The sequence below is a fragment of the Oreochromis niloticus genome, linkage group LG22 (assembly GCF_001858045.2).
Source record: "Oreochromis niloticus isolate F11D_XX linkage group LG22, O_niloticus_UMD_NMBU, whole genome shotgun sequence".
In the NCBI taxonomy this organism is placed as follows: domain Eukaryota; kingdom Metazoa; phylum Chordata; class Actinopteri; order Cichliformes; family Cichlidae; genus Oreochromis; species Oreochromis niloticus.
The window spans coordinates 21,238,102-21,261,494 of NC_031985.2; the positions used below are offsets into that span (position 1 = coordinate 21,238,102).

Sequence of the window (23,393 nt, forward strand, 5' to 3'; positions counted from 1 at the left end):
CGTCACAATAATACCTCCAAAATCAGTTAAAAGTTTAAAGCTGCCCTTTAGTTTTCTACTTTTAACGTAAATACTCCCTCAGTTCCCCAAAGGTAAACAGACACCAAACCCTATTTTTAACCCCACTGAGGTCCAAGAATAGCAGACATGCAAACATAGACTGTATATAAACGATGGGCACAGTCTCCAGAGCTTAAAGTCAGAGTTTCTGTGTCATGAAAGTGCCTATCTTTTTACCTGGTTAAATCACCGTGGTAACCTACAACAAGCGCATTTCCTAATCAAGAGCAGGTCCTGTTCAGTGTTTCAGTGATACCCATTGAGCCAGCTAATGCAAAGAAAGCCTGATGGTGAACTTCCTTCCTTGACGCCTCAGGTCTGAAAAGCAAAGCCAGAGTAGAGGTGTTTCAAATCTGCATTCTCTCTAACGGACAGCAGGGGTTTACTTGTAAATCAGCATTATAGTAATAGAGGACAAGAGGATAAAGCCAAGTATGGTTTAGGGCAGGCTTACCTTGTCATCTGCACCTTGCCACCACATCTGATTCCAAAAACAACAAGGCAGGGGCCATGTAAATGCACAGCTGGAGGTTTCATAATGGGACTTTTCTAATGAATGGCCATCTACAGCCATCTTTTATGAACAGTATGTAACAGTCTGGTGTAGCATCTTGGAATCAGTGAGGCTGAGCGTAGTTAGAAGTTTTCAGTAAGCTAGCTAGCTGACATGTTCTGAGGTAATTCTCAAAAGCTACAATTTCAGCACTGCTAAATATTGGTGGTGGTGAAGTTAGCCACTTCATACAAAGGTTAGACTAATATAAACAAAACAGCACAGGAAGCTTTAGACACAGTCAAATAAATTAAAAAGATTAATAAACAATCTTGAGAATGTGCAACAACACCGAGTCTTCAAAGTTATCCAGGGCATGGGTTAGAATCAGGTCCAGGTAATGGCACCTCCATCTAAAGTTCCAGTTTCCAGTGCTAAGCACTGTCATAGTTTGAAGATGAGGAACAGGTATACCAACCAGAGTTCTCCCTGGACTATGCCTACTTCTACAAACGACCTCAGACTATTAAGTAGGAATTTGGTCCAAAATGTTTTTTGTAGCAGGCTGTAACCATGTAAATGTCCGTCCGTAGCAGGCTGTAACCATGTAAATGTCCGTCCCAACTTGACTCACTTTTCGAGTCAGATTCAAGTGGCCATTAGAAGAACTGCCCGTTTTGGTGCTTCTGTGTTGGTTAGTTCTTCACTACCTGACGTTTGCGGTGGCGGTGATCACTGGAAGGTCAGTGGATTGATTATCAACTCCTCCATGTGTTGAAGCATCCTTGGGCAAGATCCACTTAGCTGTTCCCTGTGTATCCATCGGAGTGTAAATATGTGTGCATGAATCTTATTTTTAAAAGTGCTTAGGTATAGATACAAGCCCTGTTTGATTGTGTGTGATTGGGTGAATGAAACTTGTAGGAGAAAGTGCTCTGAAAGCTCAAACTGAGTAAAAAGGGGATATACGAGCAAACATTACATTTAATGCATTGGCAGACTACACAACATTCTCCACAAGCAAAAACAACAAATTTCCTTAATCCTTTGAAAGCTTGCCACTCCTTGTGTGACTCTTTCTTTAGTTTTTTTTCCGGTTGAGGTATTTTTAACAAGTTGTCTTAAAGTTTCTAATAAGAAAGCATTACCACTTTAAGGAGCACCTCCACCCGCAAGACATAAAACCTCCATCTGTTTTCACAGAGCAGTCCCTTCTGTCACCCTAAACTCTGAGGCCATTTCAAACTCCAGCTAGAGGAGGGTTGCAGCTGTGGATCATCCTTTTTTAATAAAGTAACAGCTTTAATCTGGTTACGGCATGATGTCAGGTGCTTTGGCTGCTGCTCATTTCACCCATAAGGCCTTGCTGCATCCATGCTGTGTCACGGTCAACACTCACAGTAATGTGACCCAGTTTCATGTTTCAGTGGCGACCAAAATGCTCCTCTGAGTAGAATGAAAGACGTCAGAAAGCGAGCAGCTCACTCTTCTTAACATGACTTATTGATTAGAGCAGGGATTAATCATTGATAGGCCTCAGAGACTTGATTAGTATCCATGGTTACTCAATCTGGGCGTGACAAACTCCAGTGTTTCATAACGTGGTTTCATGTGGGACCACGCACACTTAGACTTACAGGGCCACATATTTATGTTCAAACATAAATAAACACAATTTTTCACAATCATTTCAGAAATTATGAAAACTTGTTAAAAAAATATAATTTTGCTATGCTTATGTTTATAACAGGGTTTTTTTTGGGATATCCATTGTCAACTTTGTTTTCATTTCATAACTTTTCATGGCAGTGGCCACATTAAATGGTAAATGGTAAATGGTCTGTATTTATATAGCGCTTTACTAGTCCCTAAGGACCCCAAAGCGCTTTACATATCCAGTCATTCACCCATTCACCCACTGGTGATGGCAAGCTACATTGTAGCCACAGCCACAGCCATTAGAAAGACCTTCTTGGTTTGGACACGGACACAGCTGCTTCTATTTAGTTTGACAAGGGTGCTCTTCACTAACCCATCTTAATTTAATACAGTTGTATTTATATAGCACAAAATCACAACAAAAGTCACCTCAAGGTGCTTTATATTGTAAAGACTGAACAATAATTTAGAGGAAACCCCAATAATCCAGTGACGCCCAATAAACAAGCACTTGGCAACAGTGGGAAGGAAAAACTCCCTTTTGAATCATGAAGTTTACAACATAAACTCCTACTTGTGTGTACTTTACTAAATTCCAAATAATAATATTTGATACATGCAGTTTTTGAGACTTCTAAACCATCAGTGTGTTTTCCCCCCCTTATCTCCTTTTCCATTAGTACCTACTCGAATCGACTGGTTTTCATTTACAATCCAATACATCACATTCTCATCCCAATACGTAAAATATCAAGGCTGTGACAATGTGTCGGTATGTTACATGTTCGGAGGCATGCGAGCCGTTTGGAATGAATCTATACATGTAAAAGTGTTTTACGTTCTGATCATGAATCACTTTGGAAAACACTCTCTGATAGGGTTAAGGTTAGGGTTAGGGTTGGAATGGATGGCTGGAGTCTCTGCTCTAAGCGTGTGTTACCGCAACGAGCGGCACTGTATTGGATTCAATTGACAATCTGCTCCTCATAAGGATGCAGAAGGGTACCTTCCGTGTTACTATGGTATGTTACAAATTGGTAATGAGAATGCTCTGTCCAGCACTACCTAATATGCATGGTTGTTGTTATAACAATGCGTCCAAGCTTCCCACGACGTAATTAATATGCTGCAAAAAAGGTGAACATCGAAGCAAGAATATACGTGCTGTTCAGTCTGTGGCGTTTTGTCAGACTCGGAGAACACAGCATTGTTTTTTGTAGCCATTTCCCTTGTTGCCGGGTTTCAGAAATGTCGGTTTTAATTTTTGTGAATGAGACACTCTCATGACTCATCAGGTGACGCTACTGACCAACCAATCGGTGGCATGCAGTCTGACAACGTCACATTTTAGTACCTGCTCGGATCGCTTGGAACCCCGGGCTAGCAGGTACTAAAAAAGTACCTGGTGCCAGGTGCTGTGACCTAATGGAAAACTCTGAAAAATGGAAAACTCGGATCTAGTAGGTCCGATTTGATCCAAGTAAGTATGGAAAAGGGGCTCTAGATAAACCAAAGTAAATTGTACATTTCATTTTTAAGCAATAGATTACAATACAATTACATACTAAATATAATACAATCAATACTAAAATATAATATATATATATGATATCTAATGTAATTAATATTTAATGATTTTTATTTTATTTGCCAGAAGGTTAAATACACAATCCATTTTCAAAAAGACAGAATTTTGTGGCAATTATTTCATGTTTCAGCTCTAAAGGGTAATTGGACAGCACAACCTCCCAGAAAGAGAGTTACTGGTTTGAACCCACACTGGGGCCTTTCCTATAGAGTATTGGTGAGTCCAGTGAGCGCTGTCAAACAAATTCTTTTGTTTCTGGCAAAGAGAAACTACCAGCTGTTGTCAGTCTTCATCAGTAATGAGAAGTTAATAGGTTTATGTCTTGTCAAATGACACTGTAGAACAGGGGTAGCTGTTCAGCACCATTATTTGAAAAGTGTACATTTACTTCCGATCAATTAAATGATAGCATATTTCCATTAGCATTAGCATTTTGCTTGCTACAGTTATTGACGGTTTAATTGTTTGCTAAGTGTTTACTAGTCACACTCCCTGACCACTCTCCCCCGGCGCATGCGCCCAATCAGTTTTAGCCAACCATCATATTCTTTTGTTTATAACATGATTTCTTGAGCACTCTGGAGTTTCAAACATATCATAGCAGAAATCTGTTAACAGTAGACTGAGGTGTATTTGTGGAGAAAGACCAGTGACCACAGTATGTGTTTCTGTAAACAAAAGACAAGCAGCCTTCTTAAATATAGAACATTTTATTCCAATTTGAGAAAATTAAGTTGAAATTCTGAAGTAAAGGTTTTAATATCAACAGGACCTTTGCATTTAATAGTAACACTTTACATGCCCTCATCCAGTGACAATGAAAAGCTTCATTAAACTTTTTTTTGTTGTTTATCTTATTTCCCTTGTAAGAAAGAGTTCAAGTATAAAAATTCCCAACAGTGTAAAATTGCCCATCTGATGAATATGAAGCAAAAAAAGAGCACAGCTACTGAAACCTCGACAACAGCTATACATTCTAGTAGAGAAAAGCAGCTTTTTTTTGCTTGTTTTTACCAAAAAAAAAGATTAGTTTTTCCTCTCGTCTAAACATAGAAGAGGCAGAGTACTGTCTGCATGCAAGGAGGCCTGCATTTAAATAAAGTTCTTCCATACAAAAAGGCATGAAGCTAATATTTAATGTCATGTTCTGAAGAATCAAAAAAGATAAAAAATAGAAGTACAGTGCACATTTTTAAATAACTCCTACATCAACATTTTGGTTGATTATGTTATTAATAATAATAATGATAATAATGATAATAATAATTATAATAAAACTAATCAATAACTTATATATGCCTTGAGATGAGTACATCATATTATTAATACAGTACCGCCACTAAGTCTCTACTCTCAGAGCGTCAACATAGTCAACCCTCAAAAATAAATATCTTAAATAGTAGATTTCTCTCTTTTTTTGAGTTTTTTTCTCTCTTAAATAGCAGTAAAAATGTAAGGCACATTTAAGGCACAGAGACCAACACGACATCACAGAGGAAACCCACATCCTCCCCACCCCACCTGGTGTTCTTGACAGACATGAGGCAGGCCAGTTGTTGGGGTGGCTTTGGTGAAAGTGTTTGTGAGTGCGTACCTGACTACAGCAGCACAGAGGTGGAAATGCTGACGGGGGCAGTGCTGAATGACCGGGGTGGAGGACGAGTCGGGTGGGGTGGGGGTGGGGGGTAAAGTTGGTTCCCAAAGGGCTCGGCCGGGGATTAAAATGTGACAGCTCAACAAACGAGCACAAGTGATGCGTTCTTTCCAGAGTGATCCGTCTGTGTGGCGCTGGAGCTGGCTCTGTCCAACCCCCACCACCACCACCAGCAGCTGCTGCTGCTCTCCCTCTTTCTGCTTCTCTCCAAAGCCGAGCCAGAGAGAAGCACGACTGCGCTGGCCTTTGTCTTTGACTGCTATGTGTGCAGCTCTGGATGTATGTGTCAGTTTACATGTGAGCGAAACGTGGAAAAGCAACAGATTTAGTGTTTCTCATTGTCCGAAGCCATTTTTTCAGTCTCTCTCCTTTTGTCAGTGCCTTTGTTTTGTTTGCCAAGTCCCCTCTTTTTTTTTCAGTCCAAGAGTCAAGTCAGAGTTGATGACATTTTCAGTTTCTTTTCTTTGTTTCTTTGTCTCATGGTGATTTGTTTGCTTTGCATAGGTCAAGAGGTTGAGAGACACAGAGTTTAAAAAAAAGGGACATTCAGCATCAGGAAGATAATAAGGTAGTTCTTCAAATGTTTGTGACACGGCGAGTCACACAAAATAATAGCTAACACAGTGGAAACAGTTCCATTTCCCTGATTATCAGAAAATATCAACTTCCAAAAAATGCACTTGAAAAGACAAAAAGAACAAGCAGAGCCCTCAGTGTTTAATAATAACAAATAATAAATATAAATGTTATGAGGGCATTAAATAACCGAACAAGAGGAAAAAAAGGAGTATTTTCCTAAAAACTAACGTTAAAGACAGCAATAGGACCTATACCAACCACAGGGATTAGTTCCTGGATCTTTTTTACTCTAAAAATAAGTACTGTACTACAATGATAATAGTAATGATAATAATAATCATGGTAATAATAACAACAACAACAATAATAATAATAATAGAAAACCATTTTCATTATTTGTCCTGCGGCTTTTTTTCATTTTCTGTTTTTTCATTTTTTTTTGGTTGAAGCACAGCAAGTTGAAAAGTTACTGTAAAAAGTTCCCACCTCACCATCATCATCACCACTACCATCATCACCATCATCATCATCATCATCACCTTTTTAAAGCAACTCTGCTTCTGAGCTGTTGACACGCCACACCCTTAAGGCCACTCCCTCCTTTTTCTTTTCTTTTTTTTAACAGATCAGCTGTAGCTGGGGTGGACCTCCTCCTTGCTCTGCATGTCCAGCGCTTGCAGGGCCTGCTATTGCATGCGGTCAGCTTGCAATTGCTGAGGCTGGTACTGGCCGAAGGCTGCGGCTGCAGCGGCGGCCGAGCCCGGGGCAGCGGTGGCTAAAGGTTGCTGGACAGCATAGCCGTATCCGGCAGTGGCCACGTAGCCTGTGGCTGCTGGGGAGGCGGTGTAAGGGTATTGCTCGTAAGCGGCAGCGGCAGCGGCGGCAGCGTTGGCTGCTGCAGCAGAATACTGTGCATAGGCGGCTCCGGTGTAGTCGATGTAGGGGGATGAGGCGGTGGGAGGCGCAGCGGCTGCAGGCTGCACATGAGGGATGACCACACTAGGCTGAACGAAGGCCTGAGGATACACATAGTGGGCCGGGATGCTGTGGGAGAAGCACACAGATGTGACAGTTGTTTGATTCAGTACAAAACATTAAAAAGACAGTAAGACCCAACCCCCCAAAAACCCAACTCCAACACACTGCGGCCAAGCGCCCTCCCACCACCCAGACCCAGTCCAGTTCACCAGTCAAGAAGAGCGAGGAAATGTCTGCTAGTAGGGATTAGAACAATATAGGGTTGCCAAAATAGAAAAAGTTTGACTAGAAAAGACTAGAAGGTGAGAAAATCTTTCAACACCCAGACTCTTTTTTTTCTTTGTTTCCTCTCTTAATTAAAAAAAAAAATCACATTTGTATGATTACATCTGGATGAAGTACTGACATCATCTTCTCTATGAGGCAGAGCCTGAGGGGCATGTTTGAGTTTGCGTTGTGGAGACAAAAGAGGGTTGAGATTTGTAGCTTTGCAGCTCATCTGATGGTCAATTTGTACATTTAACTCTGGTTCTGTCCCCCGCCTGCTGGAGGGAGAGCAGGGGTAGCGGGGTTCGGGTGGCTTACAGTGGCAGGGGGTGGGGGTGTGTGTGTGAACAGAGTAGATGAGCCCAGGGAAGCTTTGTGAAAATGTCACTGCCACTTTGACAGCTGGACAGTTTTAAAAAGGGACGCTGCTGGCCATTTCCCCCTCTGTGTCGGGACAATGAGCCACGGAGGCTGTGGGGGGAGCTGGGACTAGGCTCTGCACTGAGAGGGATGTTTCGATTAAATAAACAATTCTGAACAATGAGCACATTCTGCCCTCCATGACATAGCCTTATCCCAGCCCCCAGTCTCTATAAGGTCTGGAAACTCAGCTGCACAGCAAGCAGGAAGGGAGCTTTTATAATCTACACGATTCTGAGCGAGAGAAGTGAAAAGTCAACTTTTTTAGTAAGAAGCAAAAATAAGAAATGTTCCCTTTTTGATATCCCCTCTCAAATGAAGTGAGAAAACAGAATTCCAGTAACAGCCGTGCATCTGACTTTAAATAACGATTGGTGTTAAATCTGTTAAGGAAAAATCTGCACAATCAGTGGGCATCAGGTGGTCACTTTAGAGTCTGGATTGAGAGAGAAAACGATCAGAAAGTATAAAAAGCGGGATCTATCGTGGCAACCCTATTGTGAGCACTCCATTATCCAAATCCAATCCAGATCCCAACCGAAAACAGTGGACCAGGAAAAACAGGAGAAAACATAAAGAGCAAAGTGTCAGAGAGGAGGATATATAGGAAAAAAAACATTTCACAAAAGCAACAACCATGACGAGGGCACAGCACAATCACTCAACTGAAAAAAGACACGAAAAGCAAAGGTGTAAAGCAAAGGGGTGGAAATGTGGAGGGATGGTGTTGCTGTTGCTAAAGATGTCCACATAAGAGCATTTTTGAAAGCTGGTCAGTAAATTTCTACCCTGAAAAGATTCTTTGTTTTTTTTCAGAGTTAAACTAATTAGAAAACCTTCCAAAGCAGCATTTTCAGCATCATGTGATTCAAAAAACTCACTTTGAAAGTGGCACTAAAGAAACTCAGTGGGCTCAGGAAGGCTTTAGATATTTTACTGGCCTAATAAAAAAAATATATATATATAGCGGCACTGGTGCAGAGAGATGTTTACAGGCTGTTATCTCATGTGAAATCACTGTATTATCAACAAACAGAGAGGAAAGACGTCATATGGGTTAGGGTTGCTCAGTTGTGCAAGTATTTGCTGGTCTAACACGCAAAAAAAAAAAAAAAAAAAAATCAACTAATTTAATTATGTGTAAGTTTTCTATTAATTTTGTTACATGAGTATAACTAAGGGATTCTGGTCCAATGAAATGTACTTAATTGGCATTCATCCAGTTTATACCAAGCAAATTATCCTTAATTGTTAATTATTTTAATAAATAAACCTCTTATATATTTCAGGTTTGGTTTGTCTTTTTTTGGGGGGGGGGCTCAGTGCACCGATCAACAAACACATTGTAACTCTGTTTGCACAATTGATGCCAGGATTTGAATTAATCAATTAAAAAGGCAGCAGCAGACCCACAGGTGCACTGTGTGAAAAGCAAAGCAAATAAGCCCCTAACAGGACTTGGGATCTCATGTTAGTGCTAGATCTATAATAATATAATTCGATAATCTGAGCAGTATGCAAGCATACAGTGCTGTGCTCTGAAAATGGATTGTGCAAGACAGCAAATCTAATAATCTCATAATGTGATATTCGCATCTTTGCGCACACTTTCTAATATTTGTCTGACTCCTAGATATTACTGCAGTTACATTGTATTAAATCTGTATTACAAGATACTGTGTGTGAATAACACACACAGATATACACATAGCATAAGCGGTGTTTTCGGCCATAGAAAGCAAAGCTCTGCCTTATTAAAACAAACAAACTAAAAAAGGTTTTTCTCTGTGCAGAATAAGAGCATTTAAGTTATCCCAGTCTATTCCCAGTATATGTAGCTGATTTGTGCCGTATGCTGGTCTGACTGTTCCTGTGTGTGTGTGTTTCTTTATTGGAAGGTCCCGGTAGTCATTAAAGTTCAGGGCTAAATAAAGGTTGTCGTCCAGCCTGCATGCTGTCTGCCATGTGGACTTGTTCATTATCAGTGTGAGAGGTCGGCGTCACAAACATTTCCTAATTTAAAGAGTTGTTACGACCAAGCTGACGGTGATTCTGATGCACTTAAGTATTTGTAACTGAGCCATAATCGAAACACAGATGGCTACCTGGATAAAGTTACTGTGCGAAACCTTCACCAGTCACTCCGTGTGGACGTATTAACAGCAACAGCAGCAGCACAGAGAGATTTTCTGAGCGCACAGAGAAGAACTTCAGTTTTTGAGCTGCTGGATGTAAAAGGATGTTCAGCTGTGATCATTTGTCTCTTAAAAAAATGTGAAAATGCAAACTTCAGTGCTGAAGTGACTTCAAGGGACCATCAGTCTAAAGAGGTTCTTTGATTCATTTTAAAAGGAAGAGAGGACGCTGTTTGCCACGTTCGTGATTTGCGAATTGTAACTTTCACTGGAGCTTTCATCCTAAGCCTCTCTCACTTTGAGTTTACTTCTAACAAATTTATTCCCTGCTGTGGAGATCGTGGCTGCAGTTACACACTAGCATTTCTCTAAATCAGACTGAAGACTTCGGGTCAGCTGTTTACATGGAAAGTAATTTATTAAGGCCTGGTGTTTATGTGGATATTGGAACTTAATCCGAGCAGTGTGATGTACTCAAAGGTTATGAATGTAAATTTTCCTCAATGGCTGCCTTACATCTCTGGAGCTCCCTGAAGAAGATGGATATCTGCTGCATATAGTTACTGTTATTGTGTTAAAAACAGACTCTCTGCAGAGTCCCTTGTGGATAGAGTAGAAGTGTACATCTCCACATATTTGTGGGGACAAGGACAGAAAGAACGCAAAGTGGGGCATGTGTAGGAAGAATGCAGCCAGAAAGTCATGAGGTTTAATTGTTTACTCGTTGCAGTTTTTCTTCTAATCTGTTTACGAGGTCTTCTGCTCCGCAGCAGGTTTCTGCCTCCCCTGAGCTCGCTTTGTGACACTTGTATTCAATCCAGTTTTATTTATATAGTCACAACAAATCACAACAACAGTGGTCTCCAGGCAGGCACTGGACTAGCTCCTACCGTTACTAACAGCTGAAGTAGTTAACATTCATAACACTGAACAGCACAAGTTTTAAAGAGGTCACTGAATCTTCATTTTCAACAACACTTAAGTATTAAACAGTTATCATAAATGTTAACTTGTCTGGCAGCAATTACCCAATAGCTACACCTGTTATCATAAATGTAGGTGCTACAGTCTGTAGTTTGTTAAAGATTCATTACTGCAGGCTGAACGGGTCGCAGATGGAATACTGAGCTGTGACTGGGTGGATACGGAAAGCCAGGCGGGTTACTGGCTATGCAGAGCAGCGGTGGAAGAGTTGCTGAACTGCGTAAAGAGTCCAGAGTGTGGAGAACAAACTTGAGCAAAAAAACCCCAGACGAGCAGAGCTGAGGATGCAAAGAGCTGCAGACTGAGGCAGAGCAGAGTAAATGGTAAGAGAAGCTTCTGGCTAAACTTAATCTTAAGCACTTATTTTGTTAAATTTGTCTAATGTATGATTGGGAAAATTAATTAAAAATGAATACGTTTTTGAGACGTTTTTTTTGACGTCTTTGCCATTACTTCTGCTGTTGCAGGATGTGGTCAAAATCTTTACAAGTTTGAAATTTTAATACCATGACAACCCTATTCACACAGATGCATTTCCTCAGCTGGGGGGATATCTTTGCTGGTGCGATCGTCATAGCAATAATAGATAATCATTACAAGGAAATCTGGCCGAGCATCAGTTAGTGATTAGCATTAGCCACACTAGCTGTTAAATTCTTTGTATATATAAACCAGGCTGATTTTTCACAGCAGCTTCTTTTATGTAATACTGAACTGCACAGGCAACCAAGTTGCTCTCTCAGTTAACGCTTTGTTTAGATCATTTTAATACAGCTGACCCCTGGTATTCGCTGGGGTTAAGGGCCACAACCAGCTGCAAATACCAGAAATACATGAACACTTGAGACCCATCTAAAATGCTTATAACTGCCTGTTTTAATAGTTCAAACACCATATATACCTTAAACTATCATCCTAAAACACTTGAAGGTCTTGGGATATTTTGTAGCCGCGGCCGTGTCTGCTGATGCCATTTCCCCATGTTGAGAAACACCACCTTTTTTTTAAATCATAAAAAATGTATTTTGTCATGAAAATACAATCAGTTAGTTCCACAGAAAATCCAGAAAAACCGCAAACAGGCGGGGGTCGACTGTACAGACGATTTGATTGGCTAGCTCTTAACTTTCTCTGCACCATGTTCAAACTGAAGGTGAGGTGACAGGGTTGGAGCCTGACACATGTTCGTGAATCCTCCCCACCAGCCGCTGTCCCCGGAGTGGGTCATGCTAAATTCCCATTTGGAATTCACCTCCCAACCTCACCGGGTATGTGAAAAAAAGGAAAAAAGACGACACTGCCGGCAGTTTATGCAAACCTATCTGCTCACAGGACTATCAGAGCACAGCCATGAGCAACCTGAACCTGATCTGGATAAGAAAATAAATGGACGAGCAGTTTATGAAGTTTTAACTTCACACACAACTGAAGTTTAAGTTGATTTTTGACACTGTATTTTTGTATGGCACATTGACATCCTTTTTGGATTTTGAAAGCCACTGTTGGGAAAATACCATTTAATTAAATAAATTTTCTTCACTAAAATCTGGACTTAATTTGAGCTATTGTACATGGAAAAATACTTCTGTCTGTAATTTGCTTTCATAGATTAACAGTTTGCTTACATTTGTTCACATATGACTCATGTATGATTCATAACTTGTGCAAATTCACATTAACTCTTTTTGCCTACTAGGAGGAACCCTTTAAGGTCTTTTCTGAACTGAGTGGTTTCTGCCATATTTCAGGCCTGCTTATAGAACAAAGTGACTGGGTTTGGATCAGATGTTCTCTGCCTCAGCTAATGATGGCTACCCTTGGAAAAACTCACTCTAATGGTTGTCAAACCACGTCTTTAATGAAATATACTGAGGTGCAAAAACCTGTCATTAAGTGTACAGAGGCGACGTCAAAAGTCAACTTAATGGGGATAAAGAGTTAAAGGCTACATGTTAGGCCGGCCCCTAACACACTCACATGACCCTTTTTAAATGGGCTCTTCCCTGCTCTTACATGACACACAGCGACAGCTCGTGCACCCTCACTGGACCCCCTAACACAGACACACACACAGCTCAGCTTCATGCGACTGCAGTGTCAGCATTCAGGGCTTTGTGTGGCACAATGGGTGCGCTTGTTTTCCTTAACACCACGAGCCCATGTGACGAAAGCTCGCTCTGAGAGAATAAGAGATAGAGAGAGAGACATCCAGACATTTGTTTGTGTCACAGTGGAGACTTTGGTGCTGACTGACTTGAGCTGGGTGCATGTGGACGTGTGCAGATGCACAGTGAGACCCCATAACCCCCGTATGTTCAGGTGAAGTCAGACACATATAAGCTCACATTTTAAGTGGGACGCTTTCGGTTCATTCATAAGACATTCGCATCTCCCTATAGAGCGAAGAAAAGGAGGCTGACAGACCACAAGAGGTCATTTCACAGTGAGTTGGTCTCTGCCGTGTTGTGTTAATGTAAGAAACAGCAGGAAGATGCAATGAGCACACGCAAGCAGTGATAAGCTTTGTTATTGTGAGGGGAAAGTGTGGGGTGGGGGGGGGCAAGGGTGAAAGAAAGAAACTCCACACAGAAAAGTCACCACTCACTCAAACAAGACAGCCAGAAGGAGGAGAAAGAAACATGTAACAGCACATCCTGTTAAACAAAACAGATCAACCACAAGCTAAAAGCAATGATAATAATAATAATAATTAAAAAATCTTCTCCTCTGCAAAGTAGACACGCTTCCACAAAAAGGAAAAAGAACACCCCACAAAAACAACAATCAGTCCAGCTTTTTTTTCTTTTCTTTTACTTTTTTTTTATCACTAAAGTAAAGAAAGCACACGGTTTAGCTAACAACACCACTTCATAACGGCACACAAAGCTAAGTTCTATTCAAATAAAATGAAAAAGAAGTCCAAACGAAACCCACGTACATGCATCTGTAATCACCATTTTGAGAGCTTGTTTGTGTGCGTTTGAGTCTACAGGTAATTCCTTTTCTCTGATCAGAACTATTCCACAAACCAGCACAGTTAGCTTAACCGAGAGCGAGCCTGTCGAACCAGAGAAAGATAGATAACATTGAGTGAGGCTGTAAAGTTTCCATCACTGTCCACTCAGCACACTCACACAAGAATGTATTCACACTCACACGTATTTCTGCAAACAGTCGAACTTAGGAAAAGCAGTTTTGACTGGAGGTTTTTTTTTGGTGGGCAATCATTGGGGAAGAAAAGCTCTATTTATAGCTTACATTCCAACTCTGATGATGGTTAACATTTATTCAAGGAAATGAATACATGTCGACTCGTTAGTCCTTACCCATAAGGCCTTTGGATGAATGCTGGGTGAATCTGGGGAACACCGAAGGTAAAACCTGCAAAACAAAATAACTTCAAATATAGACAAAAACTGACTTATAGCAACAACTTGAAATTATATTTAAGATTCAAACCCTGAGGTACAAACAAACATCCTACTGGCTGGTCTTACCTGGCTGCATCACCCGAGGCTTGGCACCCAGGTATGCCAGGTTGACGTTGGCCTTCCTGCCATCGATGATCGGGTTGGGGTCCTTGCAGGCCCGATCTGCGGCTGCACGGTCTGCCATCGTCACCTGAGAGGAGGATAAACGGAGAGCTGAAGGAGGTTTTTAACGGCAGTTGAGGGTTCAATAATGATTGGAGCTTGTAATAAAGAGGGAAACCACAATTTGCACAGAAGTGTAAGTGTGTGTGCGCACAGAGGCCTCCTTCTGTGTGCGCCTGTGTGGCCATCACTGACAGTGGCAGGTATTTGGCAGCACACACACATTTATCACCCTCGTGTGGATGTGATGAAACTTATCAGCAGTGAATGGTAGCCAGGCTGACCACCACAACCAAACCAAAGCCCTCAGTTCTCCTTTTACAGCCTTTAATTCTAATCAGAGGGATCCATGTGAGCTTGGTCATAAGCATTATTTGGGAGACAATAAAGTAAAGATAAATAATAAAAGAATATGATTTAGAAGGAGCAGTAAAGAGAGGATCTAAGCAAACGTGAAGTTAAACATTGATCCCAGCACACAAACGTAAATATTTGATTAAATCAAGGGTAAATAAGAAAAAAATTAGGTTACTTAAATAAAGGCTCAGGCTTGGCTTCCATATCTCTCTTTTTGGATAATTTTCTTACATGTATGTGAAGGTCAGCTTAGTCAAACTATATGTATATGTACAAATAAAGAGATTTATTATTGAATAACACTGAGTTCTCGGATTTGATGACAAGTCTCAGCAAGACGGTGTAAACTACCCTAAGAGGAAGAAACTGTAACCGTTTCAAAAAACCTGCTCTACAATATCAAGACATAATCGAGAGTTTTCTCTCAGCCCACCACAGCTGCCACTGTGCGAACAGCTCCTTAAAAAAATGCGTGTCAGGGCGCATACCAGCGCGCAACAAGTTGGTGGGTGCGAGATTGCAACAGAAGCCAGTGACAAATTTAAGCAGGAGCTGCTTATCAAAACATAAACAACCCGTGACCCACAGATATATCAATGCTAGTCACGGTGTTGTGCAAGACAGCAACAGCAGCGAGCCTTAACAGAAGAAACGTGGTGACACGAATTTCTGGAACGTGCGCAAATAGACGCAAATAAACTCCTGTGGAAAGCTGTGGTGTTACTGAGTGATACTTACAAATCCATAACCTCTAGACTTGCCGGTCTGCCTGTCGGTAATGACCACCGCTTCTTCAATCTCACCAAAAACTTCAAAATATTTCCTGAGACTGGAATCCGTGGTGTGGTAGGGAAGACCCCCAACAAAAATCTTCGTATAGGTCGTGTCCTTTTGCGTGGTGTGCATCGTTAGTGCAAAAAATACAATAAATAGAAACTATAAAAAAATAATAGTAGTAGTGCAATGTCTCCTTATCGATAATACTTTGGATGACTAGAGAGATAGAGAAAGAGAGAGAGAAAGTGAGAGATCAGTTGGCTCTAAAGTTTTTCAGAAGAGAAAAGAAGACAAAAGAAGCGTGGAGGTAGATTTAACTTGCGACAGTAAGAGGGTAGAAATATGGAGCGGATTGTCCCAAAGATACCATCAGGTGTTTCCAGCTCTTCTTGGTAACTCTGCTGTCTAACTAAATAGGTTTGGGACCCATTCCTAAAAGCGTTGCCTCTAACTCCACCCACTTTTTAGTTCCTCCCACCAGCGTGCACAAACAGCTGGGAAGTGCGGCTCAGTGTGAAACATTGGAGCTCCTTCACCACAAAGATCCGGGGCCGGAATCGCGTTTAATGAACCATCAGGGCCCAACAAAACCCGATTCTACTGATGATACGTTTGGCACAAAAAGGACCTGTGACCGAGGAACAGCTCAGGTGAAAAATAATGTGGATGTTTGGGGGTGGGGGGTTCACCCTCCACAGTGTTTCAGTTCTCAGTTGAACTAATGTCAGCTAATATGTGAGCTGAGCTGATTAATTTAGTAGTAATCTCTCAGAAAAATAAAGTTAAGTACTTTGGACTCACAATGAACAAACAGCCCTAACTTTAAACTCAAGTAAACAGTACTCAGTTTCTACTGGCAATCCTTTAGTTTTCACAGTTTATTGCAAATAAAGTTTTAGATATTTTACACTTATAAATAAAGTTTATTTTATTTATTTATATATTCACAAATAGAGTCGGGATAAAAGAGTTCAGCCCTTTTATAAACAGCAGATCAGCATCTTTGAAACTCCTCTGGAAGATTCATAGTCCACCTTGATTGGCTGGGACTACAGATGTGAATAAGTAGTTTGGTATAATCTGGCAGTTGCATCTTATATTTTTGGTGTATCCCTGTTGAATAAATAAGTAAAGAAAGAAGTCATGCACAATACGTGAGGTGTATGTCTTTAGAGAGTCTTAATTGTGTTGCTTCTTGAGTGGAAAGGTCATTAGTTCAGTGTAAAAAGTTTGAAACAGAGGTGTCAATGTCTGATGAGGACATACTGCTGCATCTCTCAATATCCTCCCAAACAGCCCAGAAGAGCTAATTCAACTCCGGTAATGTGAGAGTGAACTCTGCTGTTAATCATTCATGGTGCCTCACGTCTGCGAGCTGGCCTACATACGTACATCTATCCTACAGCGAGCAGACACATTTACGGTGGGAGCATTACCAAGTGCTGTTCCTTCCTGTGTGGGGAGCTACTGATGACCAGTCTAAACTTTATGAAACACAGATCAGTAAGGATTACTAATCACATTTTTATTCATCTCCAACCAAAATCTGTCTTCTTCCAGCTAAAAGAATGACAAGAGCCGGTGTTGCTGTCACCTCCACCTGCAGGACGTCACATCACAATAAAATGCAACCTGATAAAGCGCCTTTTCTGCCGTGTCTCCGTTCACTTGCTGTTTTATTAATGCAGCCACACGCCCTAAAAGTCAGAATAAAGGGGGATTGATATCAGGTTTCTCAAGCTCAACAATGGGGATCCGGTCAGGTTGCATGCTCTTATTGTCTCTGCAGTATGCTGACTAGTCTGAATCCTCTAACAATATGCCGCCCCCCCAATGAAAGCTTCATTTAGTCGTTATTACCAAGAACCTTGAACCGCTGCAAACATAAGCCCACTTTGTAAATGCTGTTTCCATATTGGCTGTTTTTAGAGAAATTAAAACTTAAAACATCTTCCAAGCTGTAAGAGCTAAAGCTTTGTGCTTGTCAATCATTTGCCAGTCAGGCAAAGGAAAGTTAAAGGTCAAAGGTCAAGGAAACAGCTGAATGGCCACAGCAGTCACACTTAGGTCTCAGCCCTAACCTCTCATTTAAAAATATGTTTTGGTGTTCTGGGGGGGCTTTGTGGTTAACCTCTAAAGCTTTTACATGTTATGGATTGTAATAAATGACTGATCACACACTTGTTTTTCACACACTCTCTGAATCATAAAAAAGGAGAAAATGGGGATTTCCTTGATAATGACTTTGCCTTAAACACATCTTTTTACACCAAGCCCTTCCTCACATGTTGCTAAAAACACTCATGGCTTGTCTTATAGAAGATGCATGCTAACTCCAGAGAGCTGCAACACACATTTAACCCACTGAAACACCGCCACCTTATGTCCAACAGAACAGCTGCACAGAGTACAACCTTCACAGCAGCATGAGAGGATAACACAGTAATTTCTCTCAGTTATAGTAAAAAAACAAAACAAACACCAAACAACCAAAAGCACTTATAAAAATTGATTTGGTCTTTTGGTATGAAGTGCATCAATTAATCTTTATTAAAGTGTTCAGTGAGGTAAAATGCGTTGAATTTAATGGAAAACCCTCATGTTCCGATGTGCTTTTGTGTTCTTCTTCTGCAAACCTTCACAGATTCAACATTAAGTTTAATCACACATTAAATATACATTTTATACATTGCTAATACATTTATTTTACAAGTTTAAACAACTCTCAACTGTGCAAAATGAATGTATTTTTGGCTTCTTTCCTCTTCCCGTACGCCCTTGTTGTGCTGATTGTTGGCTCATTTGTGCAATAGTTTAAAATACTTCTTCTTTGTCGTCTGCATGTTGGAAGCTAGAATCGCACTCCAGCTCCCCTGAGGCTGTGAACTCTTCCACCTGGGTCATCTCTTCTTCTTCTTCCTTTTCACTACTCTCAACTTCCCTCTCTGCAGCCTCCCCTCGGTGATCTCCTCCCTCCTCTCTTCTTTCTCTCTTCCCTGCCTTCTTCACCTCTTCCTCGCACTCCCTGTTGTCATCTCCATCCACCCACTCTCCTCCCTCTGCAGCCTCACGCATCACCTGGCCGGGATGTGGTGCCGCTAGCGTCTCCACAGGGGTGATAGACGTGTCTTCGTCTTTCTCAGTGCTGGAGATGGTGGCGGGGACACGGATGCGTGCAGACTTGGTCCTTAAACGCATCTTGAGCTTATCTTCTTTTAACTGAAAGAGAGTGGAGAGTGCAAGAGAATTTTTATTAGAAAACTCTGGTAAAAAAACAAACAAACAAACCAAAAAACATGACAGCGCTGAGGTGTTGGGGAAAATGGTCACACAGAAACGGCACCTTGCGTCTCTCTTCAGCCAGCCGGATCTTCTCTTCAAGCTCTTCTCTGGTGTGTAGAATCTGAGCTTTCTTCATCTTCAGAGACTCCAGTCTGGCAGGAGGCCTGCGCCGGGCACCTTCATTGTCGTCCAGCTGATGCACACAAACCAGAGAGTTGTTTAGACATAAAACCATTACTACTACTTCTCCAACTATAACTTTATCCCTAACTTTAAAACGGGGTCCTAAATTTTTAATTTAAACACTTGTTTTCTTCACAGCACCTCATTTTACAAACAGATATAAATTCTTCAATCAAACACTAACACTTTATTTTAATTAGAAATACTGGACGTAACAGAAATAAAACAGGAATGACAGAAAACACCTCATGCATCTTTTTAGACAGGCAACCTGTCTGTACCACGTCTCACGCCCTATGGCAGACAGGATAAGCTCCAGCCTCCAACCTCCCACACTCATGACCCTGAATTTATTATGTAGAATGGAATGGATGGATGGATAGTATAGCTTATGAGGATCAGTTTAGGGGCCCATTTTGTGCCTGGTTCATGGTGTTCTTCCTTATTTTCTTTTTCTTCAGTAAAAGTTTGTTGAACTGCAGCATCGTTGTGGTATCTCATATATTCATATATGATTCAGGGACGGTAGCAGTCAGGCTATGGAAAAAGTGTTGTTTTTATTTCCCTTTGTCAGATGTGTTGAGAAAAAAATTTATCTTTTAGACTTGTACCCTGTTTATATCACTGTGCTTTCTCTTTCTACCAAGAGTAAAGCTCCATTTGCAGTAAAGCTGTCAGATAACTGGCCTGTAAGGTCGTACCATGCTGTGCACACCAGGTACTCACCATGATGCTGTAAGCTTCTCCAACCCTGCTGCTCTTTTCTCGGTGCTGTTCCTTTGGGATGATGCCCTGATTTAGCAGTTCCTCCAGGATCTTGTGGGAGTTCTGGCGTTCAGTTATTTCATTATCCCGCAAAAGTACATCTGGAAAAGCAAACCAACAAAAAACAACAAATAAACAAACACATATTATACACTCAAGGACATCTTACAAGCAAATAAATAACAAGATCACAGTATGGATAAAATAACAGTTGAAGACATCATTGAAAAAAAAAAAGCCAATACATCACAGAATTAAAATAAAACAGAATAGGCAAGCTTAAAAAGATGCGTTTTCAGACTGGTTATAAAGAGAGGGAGGGAATTGGTGTTTTGAATGTGATTTGGTAGAGCGTTCCAAAGATGAGGAGCCACTCGGTTGAAAGCTCTAAAACCCATGGTCGTCAGGAGAGCAGAAGGTATAATGAGAATAACAGAGGATGAGGATCTCAGAGAACAGGATGGAGTGGTGATGTGCAAAAGATCAGAGAGACATGGAGGTGAGAGATGGAGAGACTTAAAGGGCTTAAAGGACCAGGGCTGTCTGTACTGTGAAGGTGCTGAAAACCAGATTCAATTTGTTCAAAGAGATGATTGTTAGTAAGGTGACAGTATATCTGAACAGCAACAGTTTTTTCCAGAATTTCTGAACGAAAAGGTGAATTAGCAATTGGACAAAAAAGATTTAGATTGGATGGGTCTGCACTCGATTTCTAAAGAGTTGGAATTATCACAGCTAGAGGTAAAGGAAAAAGGCAGGGATTAGGGGAAAATGAATAATGTCAGTTATTCAATGAGTGAGAGAGGATAAACAGGATTTAACTGCCTGAGTGGAAAGTGGGTCAAGGCAACAGGTAGGTTTAGATTTATCAGCAAATCCAGATATTTTCTCAACAGTTGAGAGAGTGAAACTGGGAAAGAGGAAGGCAGATCATAGTGTGCAATATGTGGAACTATCTAGCCCCAGCTGCTGATGGACATTACTCTTCTTGGTATTGAAAAAGGCCATAAAAATCCTAATATTCCATTCACCAGACTTGATTAGTGTTCCATACATATATATTCCATAAATTTTAGCTGTAGACATGGCACCCTTAAAGTGGCCCATTTGTTCCTGATACATAGTTTTATGAACAATGAGACCAGTCTTTGTATTAAAACATTCCAGACGACAACGTGTAGTTTCAAGCTCGGGCAATTCTGAGGTGAACCAGGGAGCAGAGTGGATAAAGGAGACAATCTGAGTTTTCAAAGGAACAGATGCTATACAGTTCTGAGGAGTAACACCAGAACACCAGATAAGATCAAGAATATGGCCTTTAGTGTTAGTTGGAAAAGTAATAAATAGCTGTTTCTCTACAGCCTGATGAGTCAGACTACACACTCACTGTCCTGTGTAATTCTGTCCACTCACTTTCTCTGATGCTCTCTGATGTTAGAGGAGGGAGTGTTCGGGGCACTGCTCCAGGTATGTCACCTCTGTTCTCCATCACCACCCCGCTGTCCGCTGTGCCCTTTGACACAGCCGAGTCTCCACGACCGCTGAGCTTACTTCCTGTGTCATCCTGGCAGCACAGACACAGAAAATAAATGCAGAAAGGGGACAGGGGTGAAATAAACCTACATAAAAAAAGTTTATTTCTTTGAGCCCCATATTGTATTTTTAAGTAATGCTTTTCAACTATAGTATAAACTATGAGGTTCATGTGAAATATAAATGAATTCATGAGATTTAGAGGGGAAACCACTTATATAAAATCTGTTGCAAGTGACATGACCAAAAATGTGTCTTTTCATTTGTCTTTTCTTTTCTTTATTATAATCCCTTCTCTTTTTATAGAAGAATATTGTTGAATTTTAAGTGTTTTTTACTCCTTTTATTCGCATTTAAACCAAATACAAATTCTGCAATATGTAATCTGTAAAAGTCATTATCTATCCCCCATAATCCCCATTTTTGAAAAGAACAACAACAACTAAAGTTGTATTAAGAATTAGTTAATGGGAAACTGCAATGAGACGAAAATGGATTCTTCTTCAGCTTTTAAGAGCAAGCCTAAACTTTTAGTCGTTATAAAACGTAAGATATATTAACACTGATATTACCAAACTTGTTTTTTTTTACACTGACACATCTGAAGCTGGTCTGATAGGACTTCACCATCATTACTCAGGTTCGTACCACAGAAGAAGAAGCATTGTGAAGGCACCTGCCCTTGTTGCCTTAACTTTATAGTTTATGTGCGAGTGTTGGGCTATACCAGTCTTTCAAAGCTTGCTTTATTTTTTTCCAAAAAAGGAACAATTTTTTTTTCCTGCAAGCGAGAGGACCTCATAATAAATATCAATATAAAAAAGGTCTATAAGGAAAATTTCACTTCTCTTACAACTTTCTATGTATTTTCTTTACATAAAGTAGCATTAATATCCATGATGAGGTTAAATAAAGTAACAACTGTCACAAACAAACACCAGCTCTAGCGTCCTCTCCGCAGTTTTACTAGTGGGTGGTGGGACACCCAGCCTACCTCGTCTCCATTCACTGTCAGCGTTTGGACCGTGGTGATCGTGGAGTTCAAGCATCCCATTTTCACCTTAAAGCAACGATGTGAAGTCAATCCTTGAAATTCATAAACCACCAGCTGCGTTTTGTTTTCTGGATTTCTTGTTTTTGTCTATGTGTTATCGACTGTTGTAGATTAGCATTCCTTCACTTAGACACTGCAGTCTCCATGGGTCCCGTGCGTTGCTAGGGGCCGTTGCTACAATAAATCTGACCTGGTCAAAGAGGTGATACTGCAAAGTCTACGTACAATGTTAGTTTCTGATCAAATTTGTACGCGCATGCGTCCTTAAATGAACTCTTACGACAAATTTGTTGTCGGACTTGTGTTTGGGAGCAGAGTCCACTAAAAAAGTATAATAGTGCCAGAAATCACTAGACGTGCATGTTACCAGATTACCACAAACAGAGGGGCTTGCTAAATAATTCAGCCAGGAGTCAGTGTGCCAAAAATAATTATATAAAACATGACACTGACACATAACACACAACACACTGTTCTGCTTACCATAAATTTTTATTCAGATACCAAGTTTCAGTGCGTGTGACCTTCGTTTCCTAAAACAACAACGTGAAAATTAAATGAATATAAGACAAACGGACAGTGACAAATATAAACAAATAAGACAAGCTTCTAAGCAAGATTAAAATGACAGTTCTTCTTTCTTGGGGAGAACTTTCTTTCCAGTTCTGAACAAAAACCACAAAATAGATAAACCCTGCTGCCTCAGTATGGGCTTAATGAGGTTTATATAATATTGGACAGTTAATATCCTCCTGAAAAGCGAGGGGGGGGGGGAGAGCATCTTTCAGTTTAACTATTTTGTCTGCTGATATAAGGTCAATTGTGGTACAATAGCCATTTGTAGAAGAGGTAACATGCATGCAAATAATGTCACCATGAATCAAAGACATTTAAAACATTTAAAAGTATTATTGAATGTCTCTTTGATTAAAAAAATCAATTAATACATCTATCTATCTATCTATCTATCTATCTATCTATCTATATATATATATATATATATATATATATATATATATATATATATATATG

The 23,393-nt window shown here is 40.5% G+C and overlaps 2 protein-coding genes across 3 annotated transcripts; both read right to left on the reverse strand.

Moving 5' to 3' along the window:
- Positions 1-4,494: 4,494 nt before the first annotated feature.
- On the reverse strand, positions 4,495-15,964 carry rbm24a (RNA binding motif protein 24a). Of its 2 annotated transcripts, XM_025902392.1 has the most exons (5): positions 15,912-15,964; positions 15,506-15,760; positions 14,315-14,438; positions 14,144-14,198; positions 4,495-7,077 (listed from the first exon to the last, which is right to left on the reverse strand). In XM_025902392.1, exons 2-5 carry the CDS (start codon positions 15,671-15,673, stop codon positions 6,720-6,722), a joined length of 705 nt encoding a protein of 234 aa, XP_025758177.1. In that variant the 5' UTR covers positions 15,674-15,760; positions 15,912-15,964; the 3' UTR covers positions 4,495-6,719. The 2 variants fall into 2 exon arrangements, with proteins under 2 accessions (XP_025758177.1, XP_003444119.1); XM_003444071.5 differs by having other exon boundaries at positions 15,506-15,962.
- A 2,105-nt stretch (positions 15,965-18,069) lies between these two features.
- Positions 18,070-22,548, reverse strand: stmnd1 (stathmin domain containing 1). The gene is made up of 5 exons (XM_003444159.5): positions 22,302-22,548; positions 21,188-21,338; positions 19,736-19,875; positions 18,888-19,019; positions 18,070-18,763 (listed from the first exon to the last, which is right to left on the reverse strand). Exons 1-5 carry the CDS (start codon positions 22,359-22,361, stop codon positions 18,359-18,361), a joined length of 888 nt encoding a protein of 295 aa, XP_003444207.1. The 5' UTR covers positions 22,362-22,548; the 3' UTR covers positions 18,070-18,358.
- Positions 22,549-23,393: the final 845 nt, after the last annotated feature.

Excerpts from the sequence above, each read along its gene's own strand:
- rbm24a (XM_025902392.1), bottom strand. The coding sequence starts at position 15,673 with ATGCACACCACGCAAAAGGACACGACCTATACGAAGATTTTTGTTGGG. Across the intron at positions 14,439-15,505 it reads AGTCTAGAGGTTATGGATTT|GTGACGATGGCAGACCGTGC; the intron begins GTAAGTATCACT and ends TCCTCCTCTCAG. Across the intron at positions 7,078-14,143 it reads TTCATCCAAAGGCCTTATGG|CATCCCGGCCCACTATGTGT; the intron begins GTAAGGACTAAC and ends CTTCTCCCACAG.
- stmnd1 (XM_003444159.5), bottom strand. The coding sequence starts at position 22,361 with ATGGGATGCTTGAACTCCACGATCACCACGGTCCAAACGCTGACAGTG. Across the intron at positions 21,339-22,301 it reads TGACAGTGAATGGAGACGAG|GATGACACAGGAAGTAAGCT; the intron begins GTAGGCTGGGTG and ends CTGTGCTGCCAG. Across the intron at positions 19,876-21,187 it reads ATCAGAGAGCATCAGAGAAA|ATGTACTTTTGCGGGATAAT; the intron begins GTGAGTGGACAG and ends TTGCTTTTCCAG.